The following is a 25,514-nucleotide window of genomic DNA, read 5'->3' on the forward strand; positions in this document are numbered from 1 at the left end:
AATGTTGTCAGGACCAGATGCCTTACTTGGATCTAGAGCCATTGCCGAGATCGATACACATATAACCCATACATGAAACACTTCATGTAACTTACGAGTTATGTACGTTAGAGATGCGGCGATTAATAAGTATGTGTAGCCGGGAATCAGGAATTATGCTAGCAATCATAAAGCTTTAACAGTAGGAAAATCTGCAGATTACACAATTCCGTTAAAAAAGATCGAGATATTCTAATAGAGCAGTCAGAAACTCTAATAGAGCAGTCACTGAATATTATTTACTCTAATAAAGTAGTCACATTGAAATGAAATATTCTAATACAGCAACCAGCTAAAGAATTCAAGACTATTTGGAGCTTAAACATCAATGAAAATGACCTGATATATTGTTAGCCAATTATATGTGGCATAATTTTGGGAATAATGGGCAATTCTCAAAAACATAATAGGTGATTTTTTGAGTACTGCTCAAAAGCATAATGCTCAATTTTTGAAGCATAATAGCCTCATGCCTAATGTACGTTAGGGTACCGCTACATAGTAATATCAGTTTTACAGACTATTGTGAATTCATATTAAAGCTAACCATAATAACACGCTACAAAAATAACTTCAGGGGCGTAGCCAGGATTTTTTTGAAGGGGGTTCGGATTTAAAGTGGAATGTCTTAAGGAGAAGGCCTGGGTTCTTCCCCTAGACCATGTTTGAACAACAATGATGCATACACAAAATGTGCCCTTAGGCAGTAACATTAAAAGATGCTGTTTGTGCATCTAACTAGCTAAGACCTACACACTGCTGTTTATGCAGCTTATAGAAACTATAAACCAATTATAAAACTAACTATTCTTCACTTCCAGATAGCATACTGACAGCCAACTTCAATTTCCTATGCATAGCACACGGAAGCCCTCCACCTTCGAGTCCCTTTTTGGCAATGCTTATTTACAGCTATACATTATTCTCGGCTGGTCAATAACTTTAGACTTGGCTAGCTTGTACTCCAATATGTTCAAGACATCATGTGCCCACAACCTATATCAAATCATTCATCAGGTAAATATACATCAACAATTCACAGTTTGTGCTAAACTGACACATGTAATACACGACCACTCATTGACAAGTTTAGCAGCTGCTGCCTTGTAATATGTCTCAACCGACCATTGAACAGTCCTTTGCCATTTCAACCATGAATCACGTGCGCAATTGATCACGTGTGCAATAGATATGATTTTCAATGGCTAAGATGTGACCCTCAAGAGTAGTATTAATGCTTTACAGCACAAGTACTGAAGGTCTGTAGGACACCTGCCTGCTCAAAGACTTCAGCTACATAATACAGAGGAGTGCCAGTGGGCAAGTAGCTACCGGAGAGCTCCAGGGCTGTAAGATCTGGTGTGATTTTTAATTTTTAAAAGAATTCTGCCTCTGAAAGGGGACGAACCCCCCTGCCTATGCCCTTGAAATTCTTTTACTGCTGCCAGTAACAGTGCTTATCATCATTGCATACATAACAGTTAATAGAAAAACAGCATGTAATAAGTCAAGAGTCGAAAATTCACATGAAGATACTGTAGCTGTGCATATACACCTAGTGTTCCATTGTTGAAATAACACTTCAAATATGTGTATAATTATTATAATGTGAGTACATATTGTGTGTACTTAGTTACTGTACTACGGTCAAGTTTAGCTAATAACATTACTAAGTTCAAACATGTCACATGCAATGCTGCAATGTTTATTATACATGTCATTGACATGCTGATGGAGAAGGACTCCATTTACCATCTATACATTTCAGAAAATATGTTGAACCATCACCACAGAAGAAAACAGCAACCTGTGGCCTTCCAACAGAAGAAAGATAACCTAATTGTCCATTTTTGGGGGGTGACAATGGTTGACACATTGCTACAGGTGTATACAAAAGTAAGATTGTTCAAACTTAGATAAACTGCAATCACAAATTATATACCTTGGACTGTAATAGTAATGTTATCCTTTTTAGTGTACATCACACCACCAGCATTGTTTGTTGACACACAAGTGTACACTGTAGTGTGTGGAGAAGTAGTTGGGACATTCAAGTCTTGCATAGAAACATTGGCAATATCTTTAATAGGTTCGTCTTTTATGTACCACTGTACAGTAGGAGTAGGCAGTCCTTCAGCCTTACAAGTGATAGTTAAATTTTGCCCAATGGTAGCGAAATATGAAGATCCTTCAGTAATGTTGATAATTGGTAGATCTAGAAAACAAGAAACACCGAATACTGTATTTTATACATTAGTTAGATGCTAAAACCTTGTTTTTAAACAATAAGTGATACTGCAAAATTAATGACCAAAATCTTTCACAACTAATACTTGGAAAGATTGAAATCAATTAACCTTATTTGGATATTAGTTATTGCATTATATTGTTCAACTGTTGGTAAATGGAAATTCACCAAACTCTTTATGCTGCCAAATTGCTTGACTAAATGTCTAATACATACACAGCTAATTAAGTATCTAACTGGGGTGCAACCAGAAAAAAAGTAGTAAGACTCACACAATTGCTCTATTATGTCTGGAGCAGATTTTGTAGCATGACAGCTCTAATGAAGAATCTCATTCTCTAGATGCTGTAGATAAAAAGTGGTGCCTGATGTGTCCTAATTGGGAGTTACAGTGTGAGTCACACAGATAACGCAGATTGGAAAACGTTAACCTTGAGTTTAACGAACATACTAGAAATTAAAGAATGTTTACAAACCAAATTTATTTCACAAAAGAGTAAATTATTAATTTTATTGCATTGGTCCACTTTTAGCATTTAAATATGTATAAGTTTTCACAGGTAAAACTGATAAGTTACATTTATAGTATACTTTCCTGTTCATTAACCAGTACATTTTTATCAAGAAATTATAACAGCTTTACTAACAAAACTGTGTCTGAGCATGCACCGATTAATCTAGGCCATTCTTGAGACTCGGCACAATACAATTTATATTAAACCGTCGTACGTAAGACAGTACAGCATAATTGTATATGTGTTCTATAGTCTTACATACATTCAACAGTGAGATTGGTTCTAGCTTCAGTATACTGATCATTATCATTGAAGGCATGACATGTGTATTCTCCACTATCAGTGTGGTTAACTGGATCAAACAATAACACTGATTGTACCTGACCAGTAACTGGGTCAATTGTGTTATCTGATTGAAGTTTCACATCTTCAGAATTGTACCAAACCACACTCAAAGGTGTAATGGCATTGGCATCATTGGTTGCAATACAAGTCAGATTAACATTTATGTCTTCAAGTGTAACTGTATTATTTGTGATGAAGTTGATAACTGGTGGGCCTATAAAGTACATGCATGGCAGTTATTATACTGAATAAGGAGGAATTTTTAACTCACCATAAATAGTTATTGTAGCATTGCCAGACACCACACTACCGTCATCATTAGTAGCAACACAGCGATAGACACCTTCATCTTCTTCTGTGATCACACTAAATATCAGTTTGGGTGATGTGATATTCACAGCTCTGTGGAAAAGTGATTATGACAACTCACATGTACATGCAATACCCACACAGATGAAATAATTATTAAGACCTATATGGTAATACTATTACTTGCATGCATACTTCCAACTGTCTGTAGATGAATAATACTTCTCCCATCTGTAATTTAAATTCCCTTCTCCTGTAGCTAAACAATTCATTGCCTCTGCTGCTTTTTTATTTCCTGGGAGCTTAACAGATGAAGGATGTTCAATAATCTTGGGGATTCCTGAAGCAATAAACAAAGCACCAACATATACTGTACAGCTAATAGTGAAACAAATCACATACTTTATGACTGTCATAAAACATATACGTAGGTGAACAAAATATCTGGTACAGCAGATAAGCAAGCAAAATGGGTAATAGCTGTTATTCAAGTTTATTGATTCTGTGATTTTTGATATAAAGGATAGTAGCCCCATTGTTAGTTACTATCAGCCTTTACTTTACTCTACTTGTTATGCTGCAGTTCTCAAAAATTCAACCCTGATATGCTCATAATGTATGCCTCATACACTAATAAATTTTAATATATCAATTACTTTGACTTTTTCACAACTTTTATCACTAAAACTATTGAAAGATGCTTTACCGTAGGCAGAGAAATTTTCGTGTAAAGATATTTTCGTTTCAGAAATTTTCGAGTAAAAATATTTTTGTGAGTGCAGACAACCCACGAAAATATTTTCACTCAAACTTTTTTTAGTACTGTATCTCAAAGTTATCTTTCTTTGGTTTATTTGTAGATACACTTTTGGTGATGTACCCAGCCGTGTAGCTGGAAAATTGATGGCCTCCAATCAGATCACGAAGAACAGGGTGTGGCACCAGAATTAATTACTTGCTGACCAAGGGACTCAAGCTGACTCAAACGCGAAGAGGCAAAGCTCGGGAGTTACAGCAACCAAAACTGAAACTAAGCACTGGACTGTAAAATAATGCCAGCTGTTTATAGGCAATGGCGAATTATATTTGCGTGTGGCGATACGAGGGCAATACTATTTATTTATTATCAATTTTTGTCAATGATAGGGTACGCAATCCGAAAAATCAACTTTCACAAATAAACCCCCCTACCATTGTGGGATGTTCATTGTAGTATCCCATTGCTAGATCCACCATGAAACCGGAGGCACGATTGTTGTCTTCACAGAAGTATCGATTTTAGTATTTCGTGATAGCTATGCAAAAATAATTTTTTAAATTTCGTTCACCACACAAAGAACAAGATAGAACTTGCTGCTTAGCTAGGTATTATCTAGAGTTAATGTAGTTTAAAAGTACGCACAGTAATAAGCAAATGATTCACTGGGTTCCCGGCACAGGGTTGCTTTCTCTCAAAAAGCAGAAAACAAAACATGAATTTTCAAATTCATACTGCCCTACCAGCTAAGATAAGAAAAGCCAACTCTTCCTCATAGTGATGTCATAAGGTTGGATGCATAGTCTGTCTATGCTGTTAGTCTGGAAAGGATCTGAGACTTCTCACCATCTGGGTGAAGAACGTCAAAATTTTCGTGCGTCATTTCAAGGAATTCTCTCAATGGTACCAAAGTGCTTCCCAGTACTTCTGATGCCACACTGGTCACTTAATTTTGCTTAGAATGATGATAAAAGATGGTTCAAAACGTTTGGTAGTAGTAGTAGTTGGTATTTCTGTAATTTCATATGATGCAGTATACCAGCAGCTCACCAGGAGCTCCACCCAGCTCGAATCAAAAATGAAAGATTTTGTGCATTTTTCGGTTTGTTTTGGGATGTTTTGCAGCATAATGGTGATGTAGGGTGATCTAGTGAAGATTTAAAGCTGCTGTGGAGCGTGAGAGGTGAAGTCAAATTTGGACGATTTTGCTGCCTCCCTTGATGCATAGCTTAGAGCGAGGCGTGGAAGCTGTGGATGAAATAATAATTGACAACCACTGTTACCAAACGTTCAGGGACAGCTTTTGCCATAGTTTTAGTCTATAATTGATAATTGTTGTGGCTGCAGAAGCGCTGGAAATGGCTAGAAAGCGCGACACAATTCTTTGATGCTGCAGAAAATTTTGACGCTCGTCACCCAGATGGTGAGAAGTCTCAGATCTTTTCCAAACTAACAGCATAGACAGACTATGCACCCAACCGTATCGAAACACTATGAGGAAGAGTTGGCTTCTCTTGCCCTTGGTGATAGAGCAGTTTGAATTTGAAACTTTGTATTTCTTTGTCTGTTTTTTCAAAGAAAGCAACCCTGTGCCGGGCACCCAACAAATCATTTACTTATTTCTGTGCGTAGTTTTCAACTACAACAACTCTGGATACGATATGGCTAAGTAGCAAGTTTCATCCGGTCCTTGTGTGGAGCACGAAATTTTAAAAATAAATCTTGCATCTTGTGAGATACTGAAAATGATATTTCCGTGAAGACAACAATCGTGCCTCCGGTTTCATGGTGGATAAAGCAATGGGATACTACAATGAACATCCCACAATGGTAGAGGGATTGATTTGTAGAAGTTGATTTTTCAGATTGCGGACCCTATCAATGACAGGGGTCACACAAAAGGCACAAGCCTGTACAGGGTGCTTCCCCACAAAAAATACACACAACATACAACTATATCAAACAAACAGCTACAAAAACAAACACACATGCAAACAATATAAGATGAAAGTTACAGACTGTGAAATTAATTAGAGTTTTAAAACAAAAAATGTGATGTTAACTATACACTTTTAAATACCATACACCTTTAAATAATGCATTATATTAAGCCCAAGAGCTATCCTAATACTATGGTTACTTTGTAGCTAGATTGTAACTGCATAATTCGAGGCATAATTGAGGTAACAAATTTTTTGTGGCTAGAAAAAATTAGTTAAAAATATTTTCGTGGTCTCAGACCAACCACGAAAATATTTTTACCATGAAAATTTCCCTACCTACGGTATAACATTTTTATTATCAATTTTTATTGAATTAAAACATTGAGGTTGTCACTCTATTAATTGTTACTGACAATTCTTATAGTACATAACCTGCACAGAATTCAGCTACAAACAAATCACCCTGTAGAGAGATCAGCTAGAAGGAGTTACCTGGTAGATAGTTCAGCTACAAACAAATCACCCTGTAAAGAGATCAGCTAGAAGAAGATACCTTGTAGATTGTTCAGCTACAAACAATTCACCCTGTAGAGAGAGCAGCAAGAAGAAGTCATCTTGTAGAGTGTTCAGTTACAAAGAAACCACCATGTTCTATAATAAATATATGTATTATATATATATATATATATATATATATAATTTGTACATTTACTGATTTAAATCAGAAATATTTAAAGTACATCTGCTTCATCTTTTCTTCTTCCTGTGGTAAAGAAAAAAAGACAGGTTAAAAAAGTCCCAATAGGCCGGCTTTGGGGTATACAAATACAAAAAGAAATGAAATCTAATCCAAAACAGTCAAGCTGTAAAAAAACAGTGCGGCCCTCAAAAAGGCTATGGTGAAAAAAGATGTGAAATCCAAGGTGGCGGCCAAGAAATGGCTGTGATGGTAAGTTAATGGTAAAAGTTTAATAACGGCAATTTAGGTGAATTTTGTAAGTGGCACAAAATTCATCTAAATTGCTGTTATTAAAATTTTTACCATTAACCTACCATCACAGCCATTTCTTGGCCGCCACCTTGGATTTCACATCTTTTTTCACCATAGCCTTTTTGAGGGCCGCACTGTTTTTTTACAGCTTGGCTGTTTTGGATTAGATTTCATTACTTTTTGTATTTGTATACCCCAAAGCCGGCCATACTTTTTTAACCTGTCTTTTTTTCTTTACCACAGGAAGAAGAAAAGATGAAGCAGATGTACTTTAAGTATTTCTGATTTAAATCAGTAAATGTACAAATTATATATATATAATATTTATTATAGAACATGGTGGTTTCTTTGTAACTGAACACTCTACAAGATGACTTCTTCTTGCTGCTCTCTCTACAGGGTGAATTGCTTGTAGCTGAACAATCTACAAGGTAACTTCTTCTAGCTGATCTCTTTACAGGGTGATTTGTTTGTAGCTGAACTCTCTACAAGGAAACTTCTTCTAGCTGATCTCTCTACAGGGAAATTTGTTTGTAGCAAAACTCTCTACAGGTGATTTGTTTGCAGCTGAACTCTCTACATGATGGTTTCTTTGTAGCTGAACTCTCTACAAGGTAATTTCTTTTAGCTGATGTCTCTACAAGGTCACTAGTTTGTAGCTGAACTCTCTACATGATGGTTTCTTTGTAACTGAACTCTCTACAAGGTGACTTCTTCTAGCTGATCTTTCTACAGGGTGATTTGTTTGTAGCTAAACTCTCTACAGTATGGTTTCTTTGTAACTGAACTCTCTACAAGTTAACTTCTTCTAGCTGATCTCTCTACAAGGAGATTTGTTTGTAGCTGAACTCTCTACAGGTGATTTGTTTGCAGCTGAACTCTCTACATGATGGTTTCTCTGTAGCTGAACTCTCTACAAGGTAACTTCTTTTAGCTGATGTCTCTACAAGGTCACTAGTTTATAGCTGAACTCTCTACATGATGGTTTCTTTGTAACTGAACTCTCTACAAGGTGACTTCTTCTAGCTGATCTTTCTACAGGGTGATTTGTTTGTAGCTGAACTCTCTACAAGGAAACTTCTTCTAGCTGATCTCTCTACAGGGAGATTTGTTTGTAGCTGAACTCTCTACAGGTGATTTGTTTGCAGCTGAACTCTCTACATGATGGTTTCTGTGTAGCTGAACTTTCTACAAGGTAACTTCTTCTATTGATCTCTCTACAGGGCAATTTGTTTGTAGCTGAACTCTCTACATGGTAGTTTCTTTGTAGCTGAACTCTACAAGATGATATCTTCTAGCTGAACTATCTATTTCCATACTTGCATGAACTCCCTACAAAGTAACTTCTTCTAGTTGATCTCTATACAAGTACTTGTTTCTAGCTGATCTCTTCAGGGTGACTGCTCTATTAGGATGACTGCTCTATTAGAGTATCTCGATCTCGCACTTGCTGCACCAAGTTGGATTTCGTGTTATAACTCCGTGGCTTTAAGTCTGATTCTTCTACACCATTGAAGAGCCTTTCTAAGATGATTACTCCATCTGTAAAACTATTTTCAAAACATTACCCCAAGCGATTTATCTGGTAGGCGTAGCAAGCAGTCGTTTTTTATTAGCTAATCTCGATTACGTAATTGTTACACACTGTTGGTTTTTTCGTTGTATCTTCCTGGTTTTTGGCTCGATTTCTTTCAAACCACAAAAGGTTTGAGGTTCAATAGTTTACCTATTCACCCACCGATTTTCAGCTTCTTTCCATACGCGGTTAACCCTGTAGGCGTGACAACATATTGGTGTTATTTTTCGTGAATAATCGATCATAACTCCTTTCCTGTGTACGTATTCTAGCCAAAGTTGGTACAGAGATGTGCCTTTATACCCCCCTTCTGTGTGCCAAATTTCAAGGCAATCGGATATTGCGTTCGCGTTTTATAGCAGTTTTTGTAAGTGTGCGAAAAGAGGAAGAAAATAAGAAAAAAAAAAACGAAGAAACTAAGCTAATATTTGAAGTCGCATATCTCGGGAACGCTTGAAGCGATTTCGCTCAAATTTGGAATGTGGAGTGCTGAAGTTGGAGGGAATATCCACAACAAAAATCGTCTTGTTTCACCAAGGCAGCACAGAGCTACGGAGGTGCGAAAATTGCATTTTCTTTCTTCCTGTCAATATACTCACGGGTGTTGCGCGCCGGCTTCTTGGGCCGCACGACACACTACCGTGTGTCTTGATGTTGAAGTTTCTATGACATGCATTATCACTGCAAGAATTTACAATATGGCAAAATATTTTCAGCATATTTAGCCTATTGAATAGGTTTAATGTTTCAGGCACCTAATAGCTAACATGCTAAAAATTATGCCATCATAATCAGTAGGTACCTATCCATTGATTAGACATACACTTGCTTCAAGTTATTTATTACAAAAAAGCATTAAGTTAGAGGATGCCATCAACGACCAAATTTCTCTTGTGTAGTGACCTAAAGACAATTATGCAGCTGGCAATTCAGAACTGTTGTACTGTAGCTGCATAAAGGGACAAAACCCTATAGTGGGCACAGTTTGATTATAACTAAAATTATAGTATAATATGTGAGCTAATAACTAATTTACTGCTGTAAGCCATGATGAGTGAGAATGTTCTTTTTTATGATTTTGGCTAATACACTCACAAATTAAATGATACTTACTTAGCACATTCAACCATGCACATCCTTTAGTTAGTCCACATTCATTGATGGCTTCACAGCAGTACCTTCCTTCATCTGACAGCTGAACATTGGCAATGAATAAATGCTGCACTGCTGTGTAATGGCGAAGGAATAACCACCTGGCAGTAGTTGTGTTTGTAATAAAATGTTTGTCATATCTTCTCCATCTATATAACAATCCACTATAACTCAGAGCTAAACAGTAAAAATCTGCTGTTTGTCCTGGTAAAACTCTAATGTTTTCTGGTGGTCTGATCATTTCTGGGCATGGAACTGTGATGCACACAAAACATAAAGTACATACAGTAATATTGTGATTCTGAAATACATACAAGCATATCATGTTTACCTTTTACAATCAACTCGCTGTAATTAGAGGAAGTGCTTCCAACATTATTTGTAGCAACACAGTAATACTGTCCAGCATAGTAGCCAACTGTTCTAGTGATGTTTAGAAAACTAGTGACTGTGTGTCTTGATTTAGCTTCGGTTGTATTAGCAGTGATTGGTAGGTCTAATCCAACTCTCTTCCATTCAATAGATACATGATCATAACTCATAGCTTTGCAGCTTAAACTAACAGTAGTGTGGAGACTAACATTGATAATAGATGTTGGATGATTCACAATAACTGGTTTTGACACTGCAGGAATTTAGAATGCATGATATTGTGCTACTCTAGTACAGGCACATAGGCTGGTACTACATTGTTTCTTGATGGAAGGTATACACATGCATTGTCATTGAGAATTATGTATTATCAATATTGGAAAGTGCAAGATGTTCTGATAAATTAACTGTATATACACTGAGCCAAATTTGTAATAATGCGTTTTGAAAGAGGCCCTTACAGCCATAAAAAAAGAAAGAAGTACAGGCCTCAGTCATACGATGAATTGTAGAGTGAGGGATCTGGTGAAAACCCATCTAAAGAGGTAAAGACTATCAGAATATTGTATGTAGCACCTTAACGCACCCAGAAAACCCAGACAAAAGCAGCACCCTAGCAGACACCTTATATCTGTGAGGCTATGAAAAAATAAACCATTACTATGAAGTAAAATGTAGTAGAGCCATCTTTGACAACTCTACTGCATATTCTAAATTGTGTTTTATGTAGAATTTCAGTGACACACAAAAGAATAGCTATTTACCTTTAATAATTATTGCAACGAACTCAGACATTATGGCTCCAGTAGAGTTACTTAATTTGCATCGATATTCTCCTGAATCTTTGGGTCTGAGATTGAAAATAGTCAGTTGAGAAGAATGAATCCCATGAGCATTGGCAGGAAGTTTAGCATAGTTCCTTTCCCATTCATAATTTAATTCTGTTTGCTCTGGTAAGCACTTGATTGACAAATTAAAGTCATTTGTATAAAGCTGTATTTCCTTATTGGATATACCAAGCATAGGTTTAACAGGTACACCTACAGATAAAATTCATTTGTGCAAACTATTTACAAGAATTTTGCTATTCACCTGAAAATGTTAGCTTTGCTGGTTTAGATTTGTTAGCTTTTCCACCAGATTGTACTATACAAAAATAATTACCAACATCACTTATGTTTACGTTGGGAATAACAAGAGTACTAGTGGTAACCTCTGAGGAAGAAACTTGTGCTGTGTTGATCTTGTCAGGTAATATATTATCCTGCCTCATCCATTTGATCAATAAATAACCATATCCTCCAGCAGAACATGTGAACACACCACTAAATGGAGCAGCAGCACTTGTATCAGTAGGATGAGTGATAATACGAGGAGCACGAACTGTACAGTGATATAAAATTGCACATTAATATTTGCCTATACAGTTTGTTACCTACTGTACACCTGTAGTTCAATGCATAATTTCAGAAAAAAGGAGTGTACTTCATTTTCTATTTTCCGCTAACAGTTTGCTTTAGTTTCCATTGTATGGAAATAAAGCACACTTTGTGTGAATGTGATAAACACAACCCATGGCAACACTGAAATGACCACAATTACCCTCCCCCCCACTAACCACAAATATCCTCCCCTCACACTAACCACAATTACCCCCACTAACCACAATCAACCCCCCCACTAACAAAGCTGCCAACAATAGAAATTGACATTACAAAAAGGCCATGCTCACAAATACTTGTAATTCTAGTACAATAATCATACAACTCAGTTTTAAATTGTTCTCTAAACTGTCCACCATTCAAAGTCTGGTGGATTCTAGGTTAGATTTTCAGTGGCCCAATATTAGTGCCATCAACCTTGTTGTATCGTTGGCTACACCTTAGGCTATGCTTGTGAACAGCGATTAGATAGCATTCATTACTCAAACAACTAGCCTTCCTCAGTTGTTCTCCTCCTGTTCTAGTGAATTTGCAACTCAAATTATGTGATAATTAGCACTGACCACAAAAAGTTATACCTTCTGCTAGTTGTAAGTCACTGTTACTACCATGGCATTCCAAATCATGATAAACTGTATTATTCACTGACTTTCTTCTTGATTACAATGCCAGATTGATACATGTATTAAAGCAGCACATACGCATATGCTCATGCACTATAGAAAATATAGCACTCGGGTGTGGTGTTAACTTCTAAATATGTAGCACTTGGCTTAGCCTTGTGCTATACTTGTCTCTACACTACACGCTCATGATATTGTAGTTGTCACGGTGCTTTAACTAGTATACACTGTACACTTTGCTATAACTAAGCTGTATATATGCGCATGCATGCAATCACTTATTGTACACTAATGCAATTTTAAAAATAAAGTAGGTTCCAGCTATAAAAAGTAGTGAAACAATGATGGTATAAATATAGTTACAGTATTACAACATAGCTATGTGGAAAAATCCTTACTTTAACACGTAGGGATTTTCCCACATACATAGCTATGTTGTAATAGCTACCATCATTCACTAACAAATTATTGTTATCGCTGAAACCCTACTTCATTATTTTAATTGTACAGGTACAAAGAAACATTTCAATTTCGATTGGGGATCATAGAAATACAAATCAGTGAAACAAGGAGGCCACCTACACACATATACTAGAAGACATTTAATCCCTAATTCAATATACACCCATGACTAAATTAGGGATTAAATCTCCACTAGCTGCATGCAGGTGTTGGTGACTTCCTTATTTGACTACAGTTTATTTCTATGATCTTGAAATTCCTATTTTTTTCTTGTACCTGTTTGTTTACCTTTTGGAACATTATTATCACTGGTGTATTATCACTGGTGTACCAGTGCATACTGTATCAGAGGAAAGAATGGTGTCAGACATAATTATAATATTTATTATCTAAACACTTTGTTTTCAGGTACAGCATGCTCAGCATGTTACGTTTGGAATGAAGAACAGTATGAGAATTGCCTCTGAATCAATCCACTCATATAGATGATACTCATTATAGTATGGATCACAAAGAAGTGAGCATGGCCCACGAAAAAATAATTCCCAGAACCAGCCTCAATTTTTCCTGACGATGATGAGGCAATATTGGTTAGGTAAAACTTAAGCTTTCAGTTTGACCCAAAACACTTTCAACAAGTTGCTATGGAATTTTAAAGAAATAATATTAAACAGAATTTTCTAGTGACTGACCAACTGATTCCTTCAGACAACCAAAACTCGATAATGGCTAAGGTCTAGTATGGGCTTGATTTTTACTGTTTGACATTACTTCAGACCAAGAGGTGCCTTTTGGCATACCGTGGTACGTACAGTGCATTCTTCATGGACTTACCAGTGTAGTCATTTGTGTCCCATTCATGAAAATTTCAAACTTCTTTGTGCACTTGTAAACCTGATTGCATATGGTGATAGTCATTCACAGGGAAGCCATTTCACACTACCGCAAATTGACACGTTGCACTTCCAGTGAAATGAATAGGACACAAAGTAGGCCAAATGTAAGGCCTTGATGCATGCATTGTACATGCTGTGGTATGCCAAAAAGTACCTGTCCAGCTGAAGCAACATCAGTGAAAAATCAAGCCTCTAGTCTTAGCTGTTATTGAGTTATGCTAGTCTGAAGGGATTAGTTTGTCAATCAGTCAGTCGTGATTAAGTCAATTCTAAAAAAATAATTAAATTTCATAACAACATAATTATTGGAAGCATTTCAGGTTGCACTGAAGCACTCACTAAAAGCACTATTCAACTGTACCTAACCAATACTGCCAAAGTACCATAAAGGTATTGTGAGGATATTTATTTTGTGAGAAACTTTATGATCTCTAATATACGGCACTATCCTAATGTAAATGTATATTTAGTTTATTGCTATAGCAGCACAGTTATGCATGTGTGGCTGTGACTGCTTCATTAGTGTACATATCTTAATAACTTCTTAATTTTAGAGGGGAACTATACTAAACATTACTACCACACTGTTTGATAAGCTTAATAATACTAGTTTTGATGCTGAATAAAATAATCACAGTAGGTCCTACTTAAAAATTTCAAAATCTATTTCTTTGTTTGAATTTTTGAACCTATTGATTTTAACACAGAACTTTACTCAAATACTCTAATGCAACATAATGTAAAAAAAAGCCAAACATTAATAACTTCATTATTTGTTGTTCAACCTTGCCCATATTACTGGCTTTCTCACTGCATGAGTAAAATTTGACATCCATTGGTGACAAAATGCAGCCAGATTTGCTATATTTATTAAGTGGTTAGGCAGAATAGGCTTCGCAAATAGCATTCTAAGTTATGTATTTCATTTCCCCTATCAACACATCTATATACAAATTGTTGCACAGCATGTAAGAGTCCCTCGCTCCTTAATATAGGATAAACTCTTTCCTGTACAATATTGTACACATGCATTAACTCACCTGACAAAATGATATTAGCAAGCTCTGAATTAGTAAATCCACCAATATTCTTGGCTATGCACAGGTACCGACCTCTGTCAGATGGTTTGAGGTGAAATATTTGTAAGATGGGTCCATCAATAATATGATGACTGTCAGCATTGATAATGAGTTCATTAAAAGTCCATGTGTACATTACTTGATATCCAGATGCTTTGCAACTGAGAGTTGTATTAGACAAGTTAGAGCGTAACTCTATTAGCTGATCTTCTGGATGTTGAGTAACAATGGGAGGTAGAACTATAAACATGAAACACATACAGTACATAACTATGTATACTAGCATGCATATGGTAGAGAGATTCACAAAACTTACTACTGCATACACAAAAAATTTCAATGAGAGTAGGGACCATAGCACATTGATAAAAAGTACTAAAACAAGTTGGAGTAGCGCACAATGTTAAATCACAGTAAAACAATAAGAAGTGTTATATCCCTACTGTGCTCAAGATACCATAATGGAAATGCACATAGGATATAATACTTCTTATTGTTTTACTGGGATTTAATATCATGGACTACTCCAACTTGTTTCAGTACTTTTTGTCGATATGCTATGGTCCCTACTCTAGTTGAAAATTATAATTTTTTGTGTACTTGTTTGTTAACTTTTTTTGCAAATAATTATTGTGACTGGTGAACCCACGCATACCACATCTGAAATGGCACCGCACGCCCCAGCTGTATCAGTTATTGTCTGAAAAGTAAAGTATCCATTATGCTTCATTGTCAGCTATATTCAACCTGTTACACAGCAGTACGAATCAAGGACTGTTCGAAAAGCACCTATGCAATCAAAATAGCTACTATGAAAAATAAGGACGATTTCCGTTACGAAGGGAAGCCATCACATGCTACTGCCAAATCAACACTTTCACTGTTAGCCAAGATGAATAGGACACAAAGAAGGACACTGATAGGTCATTTCAGATGTGGTCCATGAAGAATGCATTGTAGTTACTGCAGTATGCCAAAAGGCACCTCTCAAGCCGAAACAACATCGAACAGTGAAAAAATCAAGACTGTAGTCTTAGCCGTTATCAAGTTATGCTGGTCTGAAAGCATCAGTCAGTCAGACAGTTACTCAGTCAGTAGAAAATTCCACTAAATAAATATTTAAAAAAAATTCCATAGCAAGTTTTTGAGATGTTTTGGCTTGATCTGAAAGCTTTTATGGACTTAGTTTGACCTATCCAATAGTGCTTCATCGTCGTCTGGGAAAATTGAGGCTGGTTTTTGGGTGATGTTATTTCATGGGCCATGCCTACTCCTTTGTGGTCCCCACTATACAGTGTTTTATTTTCTTTAAAGGCTTTTTAATGCAGCAAGTCTGCATTAGCAGTCAAGCTACTCACAGCCTGGGTACGCATACAGTAATCACGACTATAGCATGTAGCTATGCATACAATTACAACTATATACTATAACTTTTTAAAGTTGTAGGGAGTAGATTGGAATCTTGAACATTCATGGGAATAGAAAATGTAAAATACATGAATTATTTAGATCAAAAGTGGTGAGAAAATGATTAAACATGAAAGATTTAGCTGTCTTTTGATGGTGTCCATTAATTGATTGAGACTGATAATTAGTAGGGTGTTCCATAAGTAAGGAATTCTATTGAAATAAGAATCTAAACCAAAACAGCCAAGCTGCAAAAAAAAACAGTGCGGCCCTCAATAAGGCTATGGTGAAAAAAGATGTGAAATCCAAGGTGGCGGCCAAGAAATGGCTGTGATGGTAGGTTAATGGTAAAAATTTTAATAACAACAATTCAGGTGAATTTTTGTGCCGCTTGGTCTTGGCAAAAAATTCACCTAAATTGCCGTTATTAAATGTTTTACCAATAACCTACCATCACAGCAATTTCTTGGCTGCCACCTTGGATTTCACATCTTTTTTCACCATAGCCTTATTAAGGGCCACACTGTTTTTTTACAGCTTGGCTGTTTTGGTTTCTTTTTGTATTTGTATACCACAAAGCCAGCAGGCCGGCTTTGGGACTTTTTTAACCTGTCTTTTTTTTCTTTACCACAGGAAGAAGAAAAGATGAAGCAGATGTACTTTAAATATTTCTGATCTTATCAGTAAATGTACAAATTATATATATAATACATATATTTATTACAGAACTCTCCATGGTGGTTTCTTTGTAACTGAACACTCTACAAGGTGACTTCTTCTTGCTGCCCTCTCTACAGGGTGAATTGTTAGTAGCTGAACAATCTACAAGGTAACTTCTTCTAGCTGATCTTTCTACAGGGAGATTTGTTTGTAGCTTAACTCTCTACAGGTGATTTGTTTGCAGCTGAATTCTCTACATGATGGTTCTTTGTAGCTGAACTCTCTACAAGGTAACTTCTTCTAGCTGATCTTTCTACAGGGAGATTTGTTTGTAGCTGAACTCTCTACAGGTGATTTGTTTGCAGCTGAACTCTCTACATGATGGTTCTTTGTAGCTGAACTCTCTACAAGGTGACTTCTTCTAGCTGATCTTTCTACAGGGAGATTTGTTTGCAGCTGAACTTTCTACATGATGGTTTCTTTGTAACTGAACTCTCTACAAGGTGACTTCTTCCAGCTGATCTTTCTAGAGGGTGATTTGTTTGTAGCTGAATTCTCTACAAGGAAACTTCTTCTAGCTGATCTCTCTACAGGGAGATTTGTTTGTAGCTGAACTCTCTACAGGTGATTTGTTTGCAGCTGAACTCTCTACATGATAGTTTCTTTGTAGCTGAACTCTCTACAAGGTAATTTCTTTTAGTTGATGTCTCTACAAGGTGACTAGTTTGTAGCTGAACTCTCTACATGATGACTTCTTTGTAACTGAACTCTCTACAAGGTGACTCCTTCTAGCTGATCTTTCTACAGGGTGATTTGTTTGTAGCTGAACTCTCTACAAGGAAACTTTTTCTAGCTGATCTCTCTACAAGGAGGTTTGTTTGTAACTGAACTCTCTACAGGTGATTTGTTTGCAGCTGAACTCTCTACATGATGGTTTCTTTGAAGCTGAACTCTCCACAAGGTAACTTCGTCTAGCTGATCTCTCTACAGGGAGTTTTGTTTGTAGCTGAACTCTCTACAGGTGAATTGTTTGCAGCTGAACTCTCTACATGATGGTTTCTTTGTAGCTAAACTCTGTGCAAGGTGATTTATTTTAGCTGATGTCTCTACAAGGTACTAGTTTGTAGCTGAACTCTCTACATGATGGTTTCTTTGTAACTGAACTCCCTACAAAGTGACTCCTTCTAGCTGATCTTTCTACAGGGTGATTTGTTTGTAGCTGAACTCTCTACAAGGAAACTTCTTCTAGCTGATCTCTCTACAGGGAGATTTGTTTGTAACTGAACTCTCTACAGGTGATTTGTTTGCAGCTGAACTCTCTACATGATGGTTTCTTTGTAGCTGAACTCTCTACAAGGTAACTTCTTCTAGCTGATCTCTCTACAAGGAGATTTGTTTGTAGCTGAACTCTCTACAATATGGTTTCTTTGTAGCTGAACTCTCCACAAGGTAACTTCTTCTAGCTGATCTTTCTACAGGTGATTTGTTTGTAGCTGAACTTTCTACAATGAAACTTCTTCTAGCTGATCGCTCTACAGGGAGATTTGTTTGTAGCTGAACTCTCTACAGGTGTTTTGTTTGCAGCTGAACTCTCTACATGATGGTTTCTTTGTAGCTGAACTCTCTACAAGGAAACTTCGTCTAGCTGATCTCTCTACAGGGAGATTTGCTTGTAGCTGAACTCTCTGCTTGTGATTTGTTTGCAGCTGAACTCTCTACATGATAGTTTCTCTGTAGCTGAACTCTCTATAAGGTAACTTCTTTTAGCTGATGTCTCTACAATGTCACTAGTTTGTAGCTGAACTTTCTACACGATGGTTTCTTTGTAACTGAACTCTCTACAAGGTGACTTCTTCTAGCTGATCTCTCTACAGGGTGATTTGTTTGTAGCTGATCTCTCTACAGGGTTACTTATTCTAGCTGATCTCTTGAATTCTATTCAGGGTGACTGCTCTATTAGGATGACTGCTCTATTAGAGTATCTCGATCTCGCTGCACCAAGTTGGATTTCGTGTTATAACTCCGTGGCTTTAAGTCTGATTCTTCTACGATGATTACTCCTTCTATACAGCGATTTTCAAAGCATTCCCCCTAGCGGTTTATCTGGTAGGCGTGGCAAGTAGTCGTTTTTTATTAGCTAATCTCGATTGCGTAATTGTTACACACTGTTGGTTTTTTCGTTGTATCTTCCTGGTTTTTAGCTCGATTTCTTTCAACCACAAAAGATTTGAGGTTCAATAGTTAACCTATTCACCCACCGATTTTCAGCTTCTTCCCATACGCGGTTTACCCTGTAGGCGCAATGGCGGATCCAGGATGGGGCATTTAGGGCAAATGCCCCCCCCCAACTTATGGAGGAGCCAACTATAGCTAGCTAGCTAGTTCTAATTAAAATACTAAACTTTATGTCAGGACAAGATCATTATGATTATGATTATGATTACTGAAAACACAGTTACAAACTGATATGTTCAGGTAAGGAAAAAACATTACAAATCACATAGATAAGAGTCATTTTATACAACTCATGAAAATATGTACATTTTATTAACATTTATTACAAATTCGATTGAAAACAAAGCAAACCGAAGTCAAACTAACTGTGAAACAGTCACCCAGCACCTTCGTGCGTACTAAGCGCCTCTAAAAATAATTATCGTGTTGCTGCTGTCTAAGACATTCAAGGCCTTTAAATCAACTTTTAAGACTTCACAACCATCTGCAAACGCCAAATGGCAAAAATTATTATTATTATTATTATTATCAAATTTACCACAATGGAAGGCATACACAAAAGGCAAAGTCTGTACAAGGTGTTAGCCACAAAAAAGAACACTACAACTACAAAAATATACAACAAACAAATAATTACAAAACTGCACAACAATACAAAAACATCAATTAACACACACATAATGGTATAATGAATGCCGGAAGGATTTTGGATTTGGATCATTGAGGATGGTTAATGGTACAGAATTCCACAGAAAGACAGTGTTAACAAAGAACGAATAACGACGAGAGTTGATGGTTGACTGTGGTGGGTTTATTGACAAGTGATGACTTCTAGTAGATGAAATTGAATTAAATTTACAGTGACAATTAAACTTGATGGATGTACGTAGGTGATAAATATTATGGAGGAAAGAAATAGAAAGGTACTGACGTCTTGATTCAAGAGTAGGGAGATTAAGCTGAGAGCAGCAATCACTTGAAGATACAGTCCATGAATTGGTCTGTGGACTCCAGCGACTGCCACAAATCCAGCGTGCTGCCCTATTTTGCAAAGATTCAAGCAATTTAATATCTCCCTTGGTATGTGGAGACCACACAACAGCAGCGTACTCCAGAGTCGGGCGTACAACTGCTTTGTACGCCGCACACTTGGCCACACGGCTGCATCCAAACATTGAGCGCCGTAAACAGTTTAAGGACTTAGTGGTCTTATTAATCGCATACCTGCAGTGCTTGGACCAACTCAATTTACCATCAACTAGCACACCAAGGTATTTGACAGGATTGTTCCACAAAATTGATTGACCATTAATGCAATAAGTGAAATTAACAGGTTTCTGTTTGTTTGTGATGGCCAGTGCTTCACATTTCACAATATTTAATTTCAGCTGCCAACAATTCGTCAAGTTGGAAATTGCAGTCAAATCATCTTGAAGAGCAGAAAATTCCTGTTGGGTATTAGCTGGGGCATAAAGCAATGCATCATCAGCAAAAAGTTTAAATGTTAGAGTTCTTTACGACGGAGTCTAGATCATTAACATACAACAGGAACAAGAGAGGGCCTAACACAGTTCGCTGGGGAACCCCAGAAGTAACATTGGCCCAATCAGAATACGCACCATTGATCACCACTCTTTGTTTTCTGTATGTGAGAAAATATCTTAGCCATGACAGCATCTTTCCAAAGAACTCAGCTTTAGAAGAAGGCGTTCGTGCGGCACTGAATCAAAAGCCTTGGAAAAATCCAGTAACATGCAGTGAATAGTACTTTGTTGCTCTAGGCCCAGAGACCAATCGTCAACAGCTTCAGTCAAAAGTGTTACAGTAGATCTCTTGTTCCGAAAACCAGATTGTGAAGGACTGAGCAGATGGTGGTGTTCCAAGGCAGAAGCTAAATGACGATGTATTATACACTCAAAAACTTTCATTATCACTGAAGTAAGACTAATCGGTCAATAATTACAGGGATTATGTTTATCATTACGCTTGTGTATAAGAACAATGTTGCCAGAGACCCAGTCAAAAGGGAGAGTGCCAGTTGATAATGATTTGTTAAACAGATTGCAGAGAGGAACACAAATAAAATCAGCAGCAGTTTTTAATAGAAAAGGAGTAATGTTATCAGGACCACAGGCTTTGCTAATATTGAGTCGGCTCAGTTCAGTGTGGACTTCATCTGGTGTAATTTGGATTGAGTCAATAATGGTTGGATGCGGAGAGTCAGGAATTAACGAATCAAGATTTGAAGTATTCTCTTTAATAAAAATGGAGCAAAATATTGATTGAATAATGATGCTTTGTCAAGATCTTTTGTAATTGTATTACCAGAGTCATGAAGTGGAGGGATGGTGTTACGATAGCATTAACAGTGAGACACTACTGTCATTAGTAGTGTCTCACTGTTAAATTAACAGTGAGACACTACTAAGAGGTGCTTATTTGCTGCTTTAAAATTTCAGCAAATAACAAGAGAATCTGGCTCTCCCCAACCACCTACAACTTAGCCTGTTTGTGCCCCTCCCCTTGCCAGCTCCTGGATCCGCCCCTGAGGTGTGACAACATATTGGTGTTATTTTTTGTGAATAATCGATCATAACTCTTTTCCTGTTTATCATATCCTAGCCAAAGTACAGAGATGCGCCTGTATACCCCCCCCCCCCCCTTCTGTGTGCCAAATTTCAAGGCAATCGGATATAGCATTCGCGTTTTATAGCAGTTTTTGTAAGTGTGCGAAAAGAGGAAGAAAAATAAGAAGAAAAACAAAACGAAGAAACTAAGCCAATTTTTGAAGTCGCATATCTCGGGAACGCTTGAAGCGATTCCGCTCTGATTTGGAATGTGGAGTGCTGCAGATGGAGGGAGTGTCCACAGCAAAAATCGTCTTGTTTCATCAAGGCAGCACAGAGCTACGGAGGTGCGAATATTGCGTTTTCTTTCTTCCTGTCAATATACTCACGGGTGCTACGCGCCAGCTTCTTGGGCCGCATGACACACTACCATGTGTCTTGATGTTTTGTGGCATTGTTCAAAGATAGTGTGTGCTTCAAGCATTGAACTTTAGCAAGTGACCAGTAGTCACAGAGAAAAGGAAAAACAATTTTAATGTTTAACATGTTTAATGTGTTTTGTATGCTGAACTACACACACATGTACATACTGTATAATTGACATCAACCACATACGTAATTGTGATCCATTATGTGTACGAGAAGTATATCCATACAGAAATCATGTGTGGTGTGGACTTCAAGAAAATCAGGTGAAAAGGGAGTGCCATTAATGGTGGCAGCTAAGATGTCCAAGTCAAAAAAAAACTTTTAAATTATGCCAGTGGTTGCTCTCATTATTAATTCATTAACATTGATACAGATACACCCTGTATTCTAGGCTGCCACAACCATTCCCTGCAGGCTTATTTTAAAGGCTGTACCCTGGTTATATTACATAAATATCATTTCTTTTGTATTATCAAACCTCAAAGCTGGCTTATGGCTTATTATGGGACTGTATGTACCTTTCATTTCCTCTCTATAATTACGAAATGTGATTCAAGGAAGTATTATTGTATAATATTATATAGTTTAATCTGTGAAAATCTTGTTACTGCTGTTTCAACTAATAACACACTGGTGTAGTTCATGACACTACCTTGTGTTTTTGAATGCAAATTTTACAACATTTACATTACACATGTAAATGTTTAAAGATATTAACCTTGGGTTGATGAATAGCAGCACAAGTGCTGAAGGTCTGTAGGACACCTGGTCCTGCAACCTGTTTAAAGTTGTTATACAAAGTATGTTTGAAAAGGAGAAAAAAAATCCATGACTAGAAGATGTGATGAGGAGAAATAGAACACATGCAGCTCAAGTCAGTTGATGCTGTGTTATATTAATAGCTTCATAGTTACGCATGCACATATGCACGCATGTACATACACTGTATATGAGCACAAATAGAAATTTTTAGAAGGCTATCATCAGGGGCAGATCCAGGGGGCTTTCTGAGGTTTCCAGAAACTGTTCAAGCATGCTCAGGCTATTAAATTTGATTCTGTGATGATTTGTAACGGTATCAAAGGTTCAGATCGAAATACAGGGTACTGTAATAGGGCAGCCAACTATTATACTCTAATAAAACAGCCATATTGTCTAGATTGTATCTCAGAGTGTTTAAAGCCTGTAATCTTTCTGGGGGCATGCAACCAGACCCACAAAATGGAATCCATGTCTGTACTCCGCATAGTTTTGCCTCTTAACTGTTTGGCGTGCTATGATACTATACCAGCAGAGCAGGTATAAGCAGCCTACAGTACATCAGTCAATTCCTATTATATAAATGTCACCTTTAAGATATTTTTAGTGTATACTGTTACTAGATTTTATTTCAGACTACATATAATTTTCAATCCTCAGATTTAAGTAAGTATGCAACAGAAAATTTGGAAACTTGTCAGTAGTAGCGTAAATACAGATCCTCCAAAACAAAGTGGTGCAACTACTGTAGTATATTTAAAACTTACCAATTTCAAAATAAAGTAGAGATCCAAATGATAAAAAGAAGTGAAACAAGATGTACGAATGTTGATATTACCACATACAGTAGCACAGTAAGAAAAATCCCTACTTTGACATTAAACAAAACAATAATTGCTATGCAATGTAGTGGTTTTGCACTGAGCTACAGTATATTGTAATACCTATCATTCATGTATCTTGTTTCACTACTTTTTACAGTATCTCTAGGGTCCCTACTTTATTTCTACATTGATATATCACATATATGTATGTATACAAATAATTAATATCTTCTAACCAATTACAATTAGATTAGCAAAGCTGGAGTAACTTTTTCCACTATCATTGGAGGCCACACATCGGTAATTATCAGCATCTTCTGGTGTTAAGTTAGTAATAGTGAGAGTGCTAGTGTTTACTCCAATGGCACCAGATGAAATATTATCACCCTGTCTTTCCCAATTATATGATACTGCTCCTTCTGCCTCACAACTTAGTGAAACATTTGTGATATCATTTACTAAATTAACCATTGTGTTCATTGGGTCAATTACTACCAAAGGTGGTGTTCCTAAAATTACATAGGACATGTGAACATGCAAAAGTAATGTAAACAGTTCACCCACTTGTAACCATCAATATAACTGCAATAGATGTGTCACTATCTCCATACTCATTAGTAACAATACACTCATAGTCTCCACTATCACTCTCCATCACATTAGTGATCATCAGAGTGTCTCCAGTCTCTCCAGTAATGTTTGTTCCATTGTGTCTCCACTGGTACATGAAGTTCTCCACTCCCACACCACTCACATTGGTATGGAACATGACAGCATGTGTCACCTCTACACTCAGACTGGATGGTGTCACTGTCACCTCTGGTAGACCTGTACCACCAATACAACATTCACACTACCACCTAAATACATCATTATAGTCATACCAGTAACTGTTAGTATGACAGGATATGATGGACTTGGCCCTCCTTCATTAATTGCCACACAAATGTATGTGTTATCATCAGATGACCTTATATCCGAGATCACCAGCATATTGGTGTTTATACCAATCACTTTACTAGGAAATGATCCTGATCCAATTGTCCATTTATAACTGACATTATAACCAGTAGCAGAACATGTAAATTTGGTAGCTTGTGTGAGATTAGCACTTTGTGTCTTTGGGTGTGTAACAATTTTTGGTGGAACAACTGAAAAGGAAAATGTTATTGTACATTAAATACAGTATCAAACAGTACAGTAGATTCCCCTAAAATGATGCATGACATCTAAAATTCCACATTTAAGAATCATCCTAGAAAAATCTTACATGACAAAAATCATCTTTACAGAACAATATTAGTTTGTTTAACATACAATACAGCATAAACCACTTATAGGCGACTGAATATAATTTTTTTTCCAACTAGAGATTTTATCCGTCACTTCATTTGGCCTGACCATGGTCAAGGCGGCCTGACCATGGTTAAGGCCAAATGAAGTGATGTATGCCCACAATTTTATGCCACAATAACAAATTCGCTTTTTGGGGTTCTGATGAGTGTGTTCCCTCTGGGCTTTGTCTTTCCTTTTATCTTCAAAGGCTGGTCATCATCTTATTCATGCAACAAAACTAGTGTAGTGCACTGTGTACGTATGTTGAATCTGTTGAATAAACAATAACTGTGAGATAACTGAGATATTGCATGTATTGATCATCATTGTACAGTATGATACCACAAAGCACTAACAAATCAGAAGATCTGCATGGGTGGATGTCTTCTAAGAAACTCAGACTATATAGTATTACTCGCAATTTTCATTCTTTCAAGTTATTTTCCACATGCACTTACATAACTACATTAAAGTTAGTTTCTTGGGCTCCTTAACGTGTTAATGTAACAGGCACTTTGCTCAGATTTAAACTTTTGTTTGTTGAAAAAT

General features: G+C 36.9%; 1 protein-coding gene across 1 annotated transcript; it reads right to left on the reverse strand.

Annotated features, from left to right (window-relative positions):
• Positions 1-1,756: 1,756 nt before the first annotated feature.
• On the reverse strand, positions 1,757-24,648 carry LOC136256437 (hemicentin-1-like). Its single transcript, XM_066049393.1, has 14 exons — positions 24,515-24,648; positions 24,195-24,458; positions 23,867-24,139; positions 14,711-14,989; positions 11,451-11,630; positions 11,340-11,393; positions 11,012-11,287; positions 10,207-10,500; positions 9,837-10,130; positions 3,652-3,796; positions 3,419-3,549; positions 3,065-3,361; positions 1,982-2,254; positions 1,757-1,917 (listed from the first exon to the last, which is right to left on the reverse strand). Exons 1-14 carry the CDS (start codon positions 24,621-24,623, stop codon positions 1,757-1,759), a joined length of 3,030 nt encoding a protein of 1,009 aa, XP_065905465.1. The 5' UTR covers positions 24,624-24,648.
• Between the last annotated feature and the right edge of the window lie 866 nt (positions 24,649-25,514).

Source organism: Dysidea avara, chromosome 5 (genome assembly GCF_963678975.1).
Source record: "Dysidea avara chromosome 5, odDysAvar1.4, whole genome shotgun sequence".
In the NCBI taxonomy this organism is placed as follows: Eukaryota; Metazoa; Porifera; class Demospongiae; order Dictyoceratida; family Dysideidae; genus Dysidea; species Dysidea avara.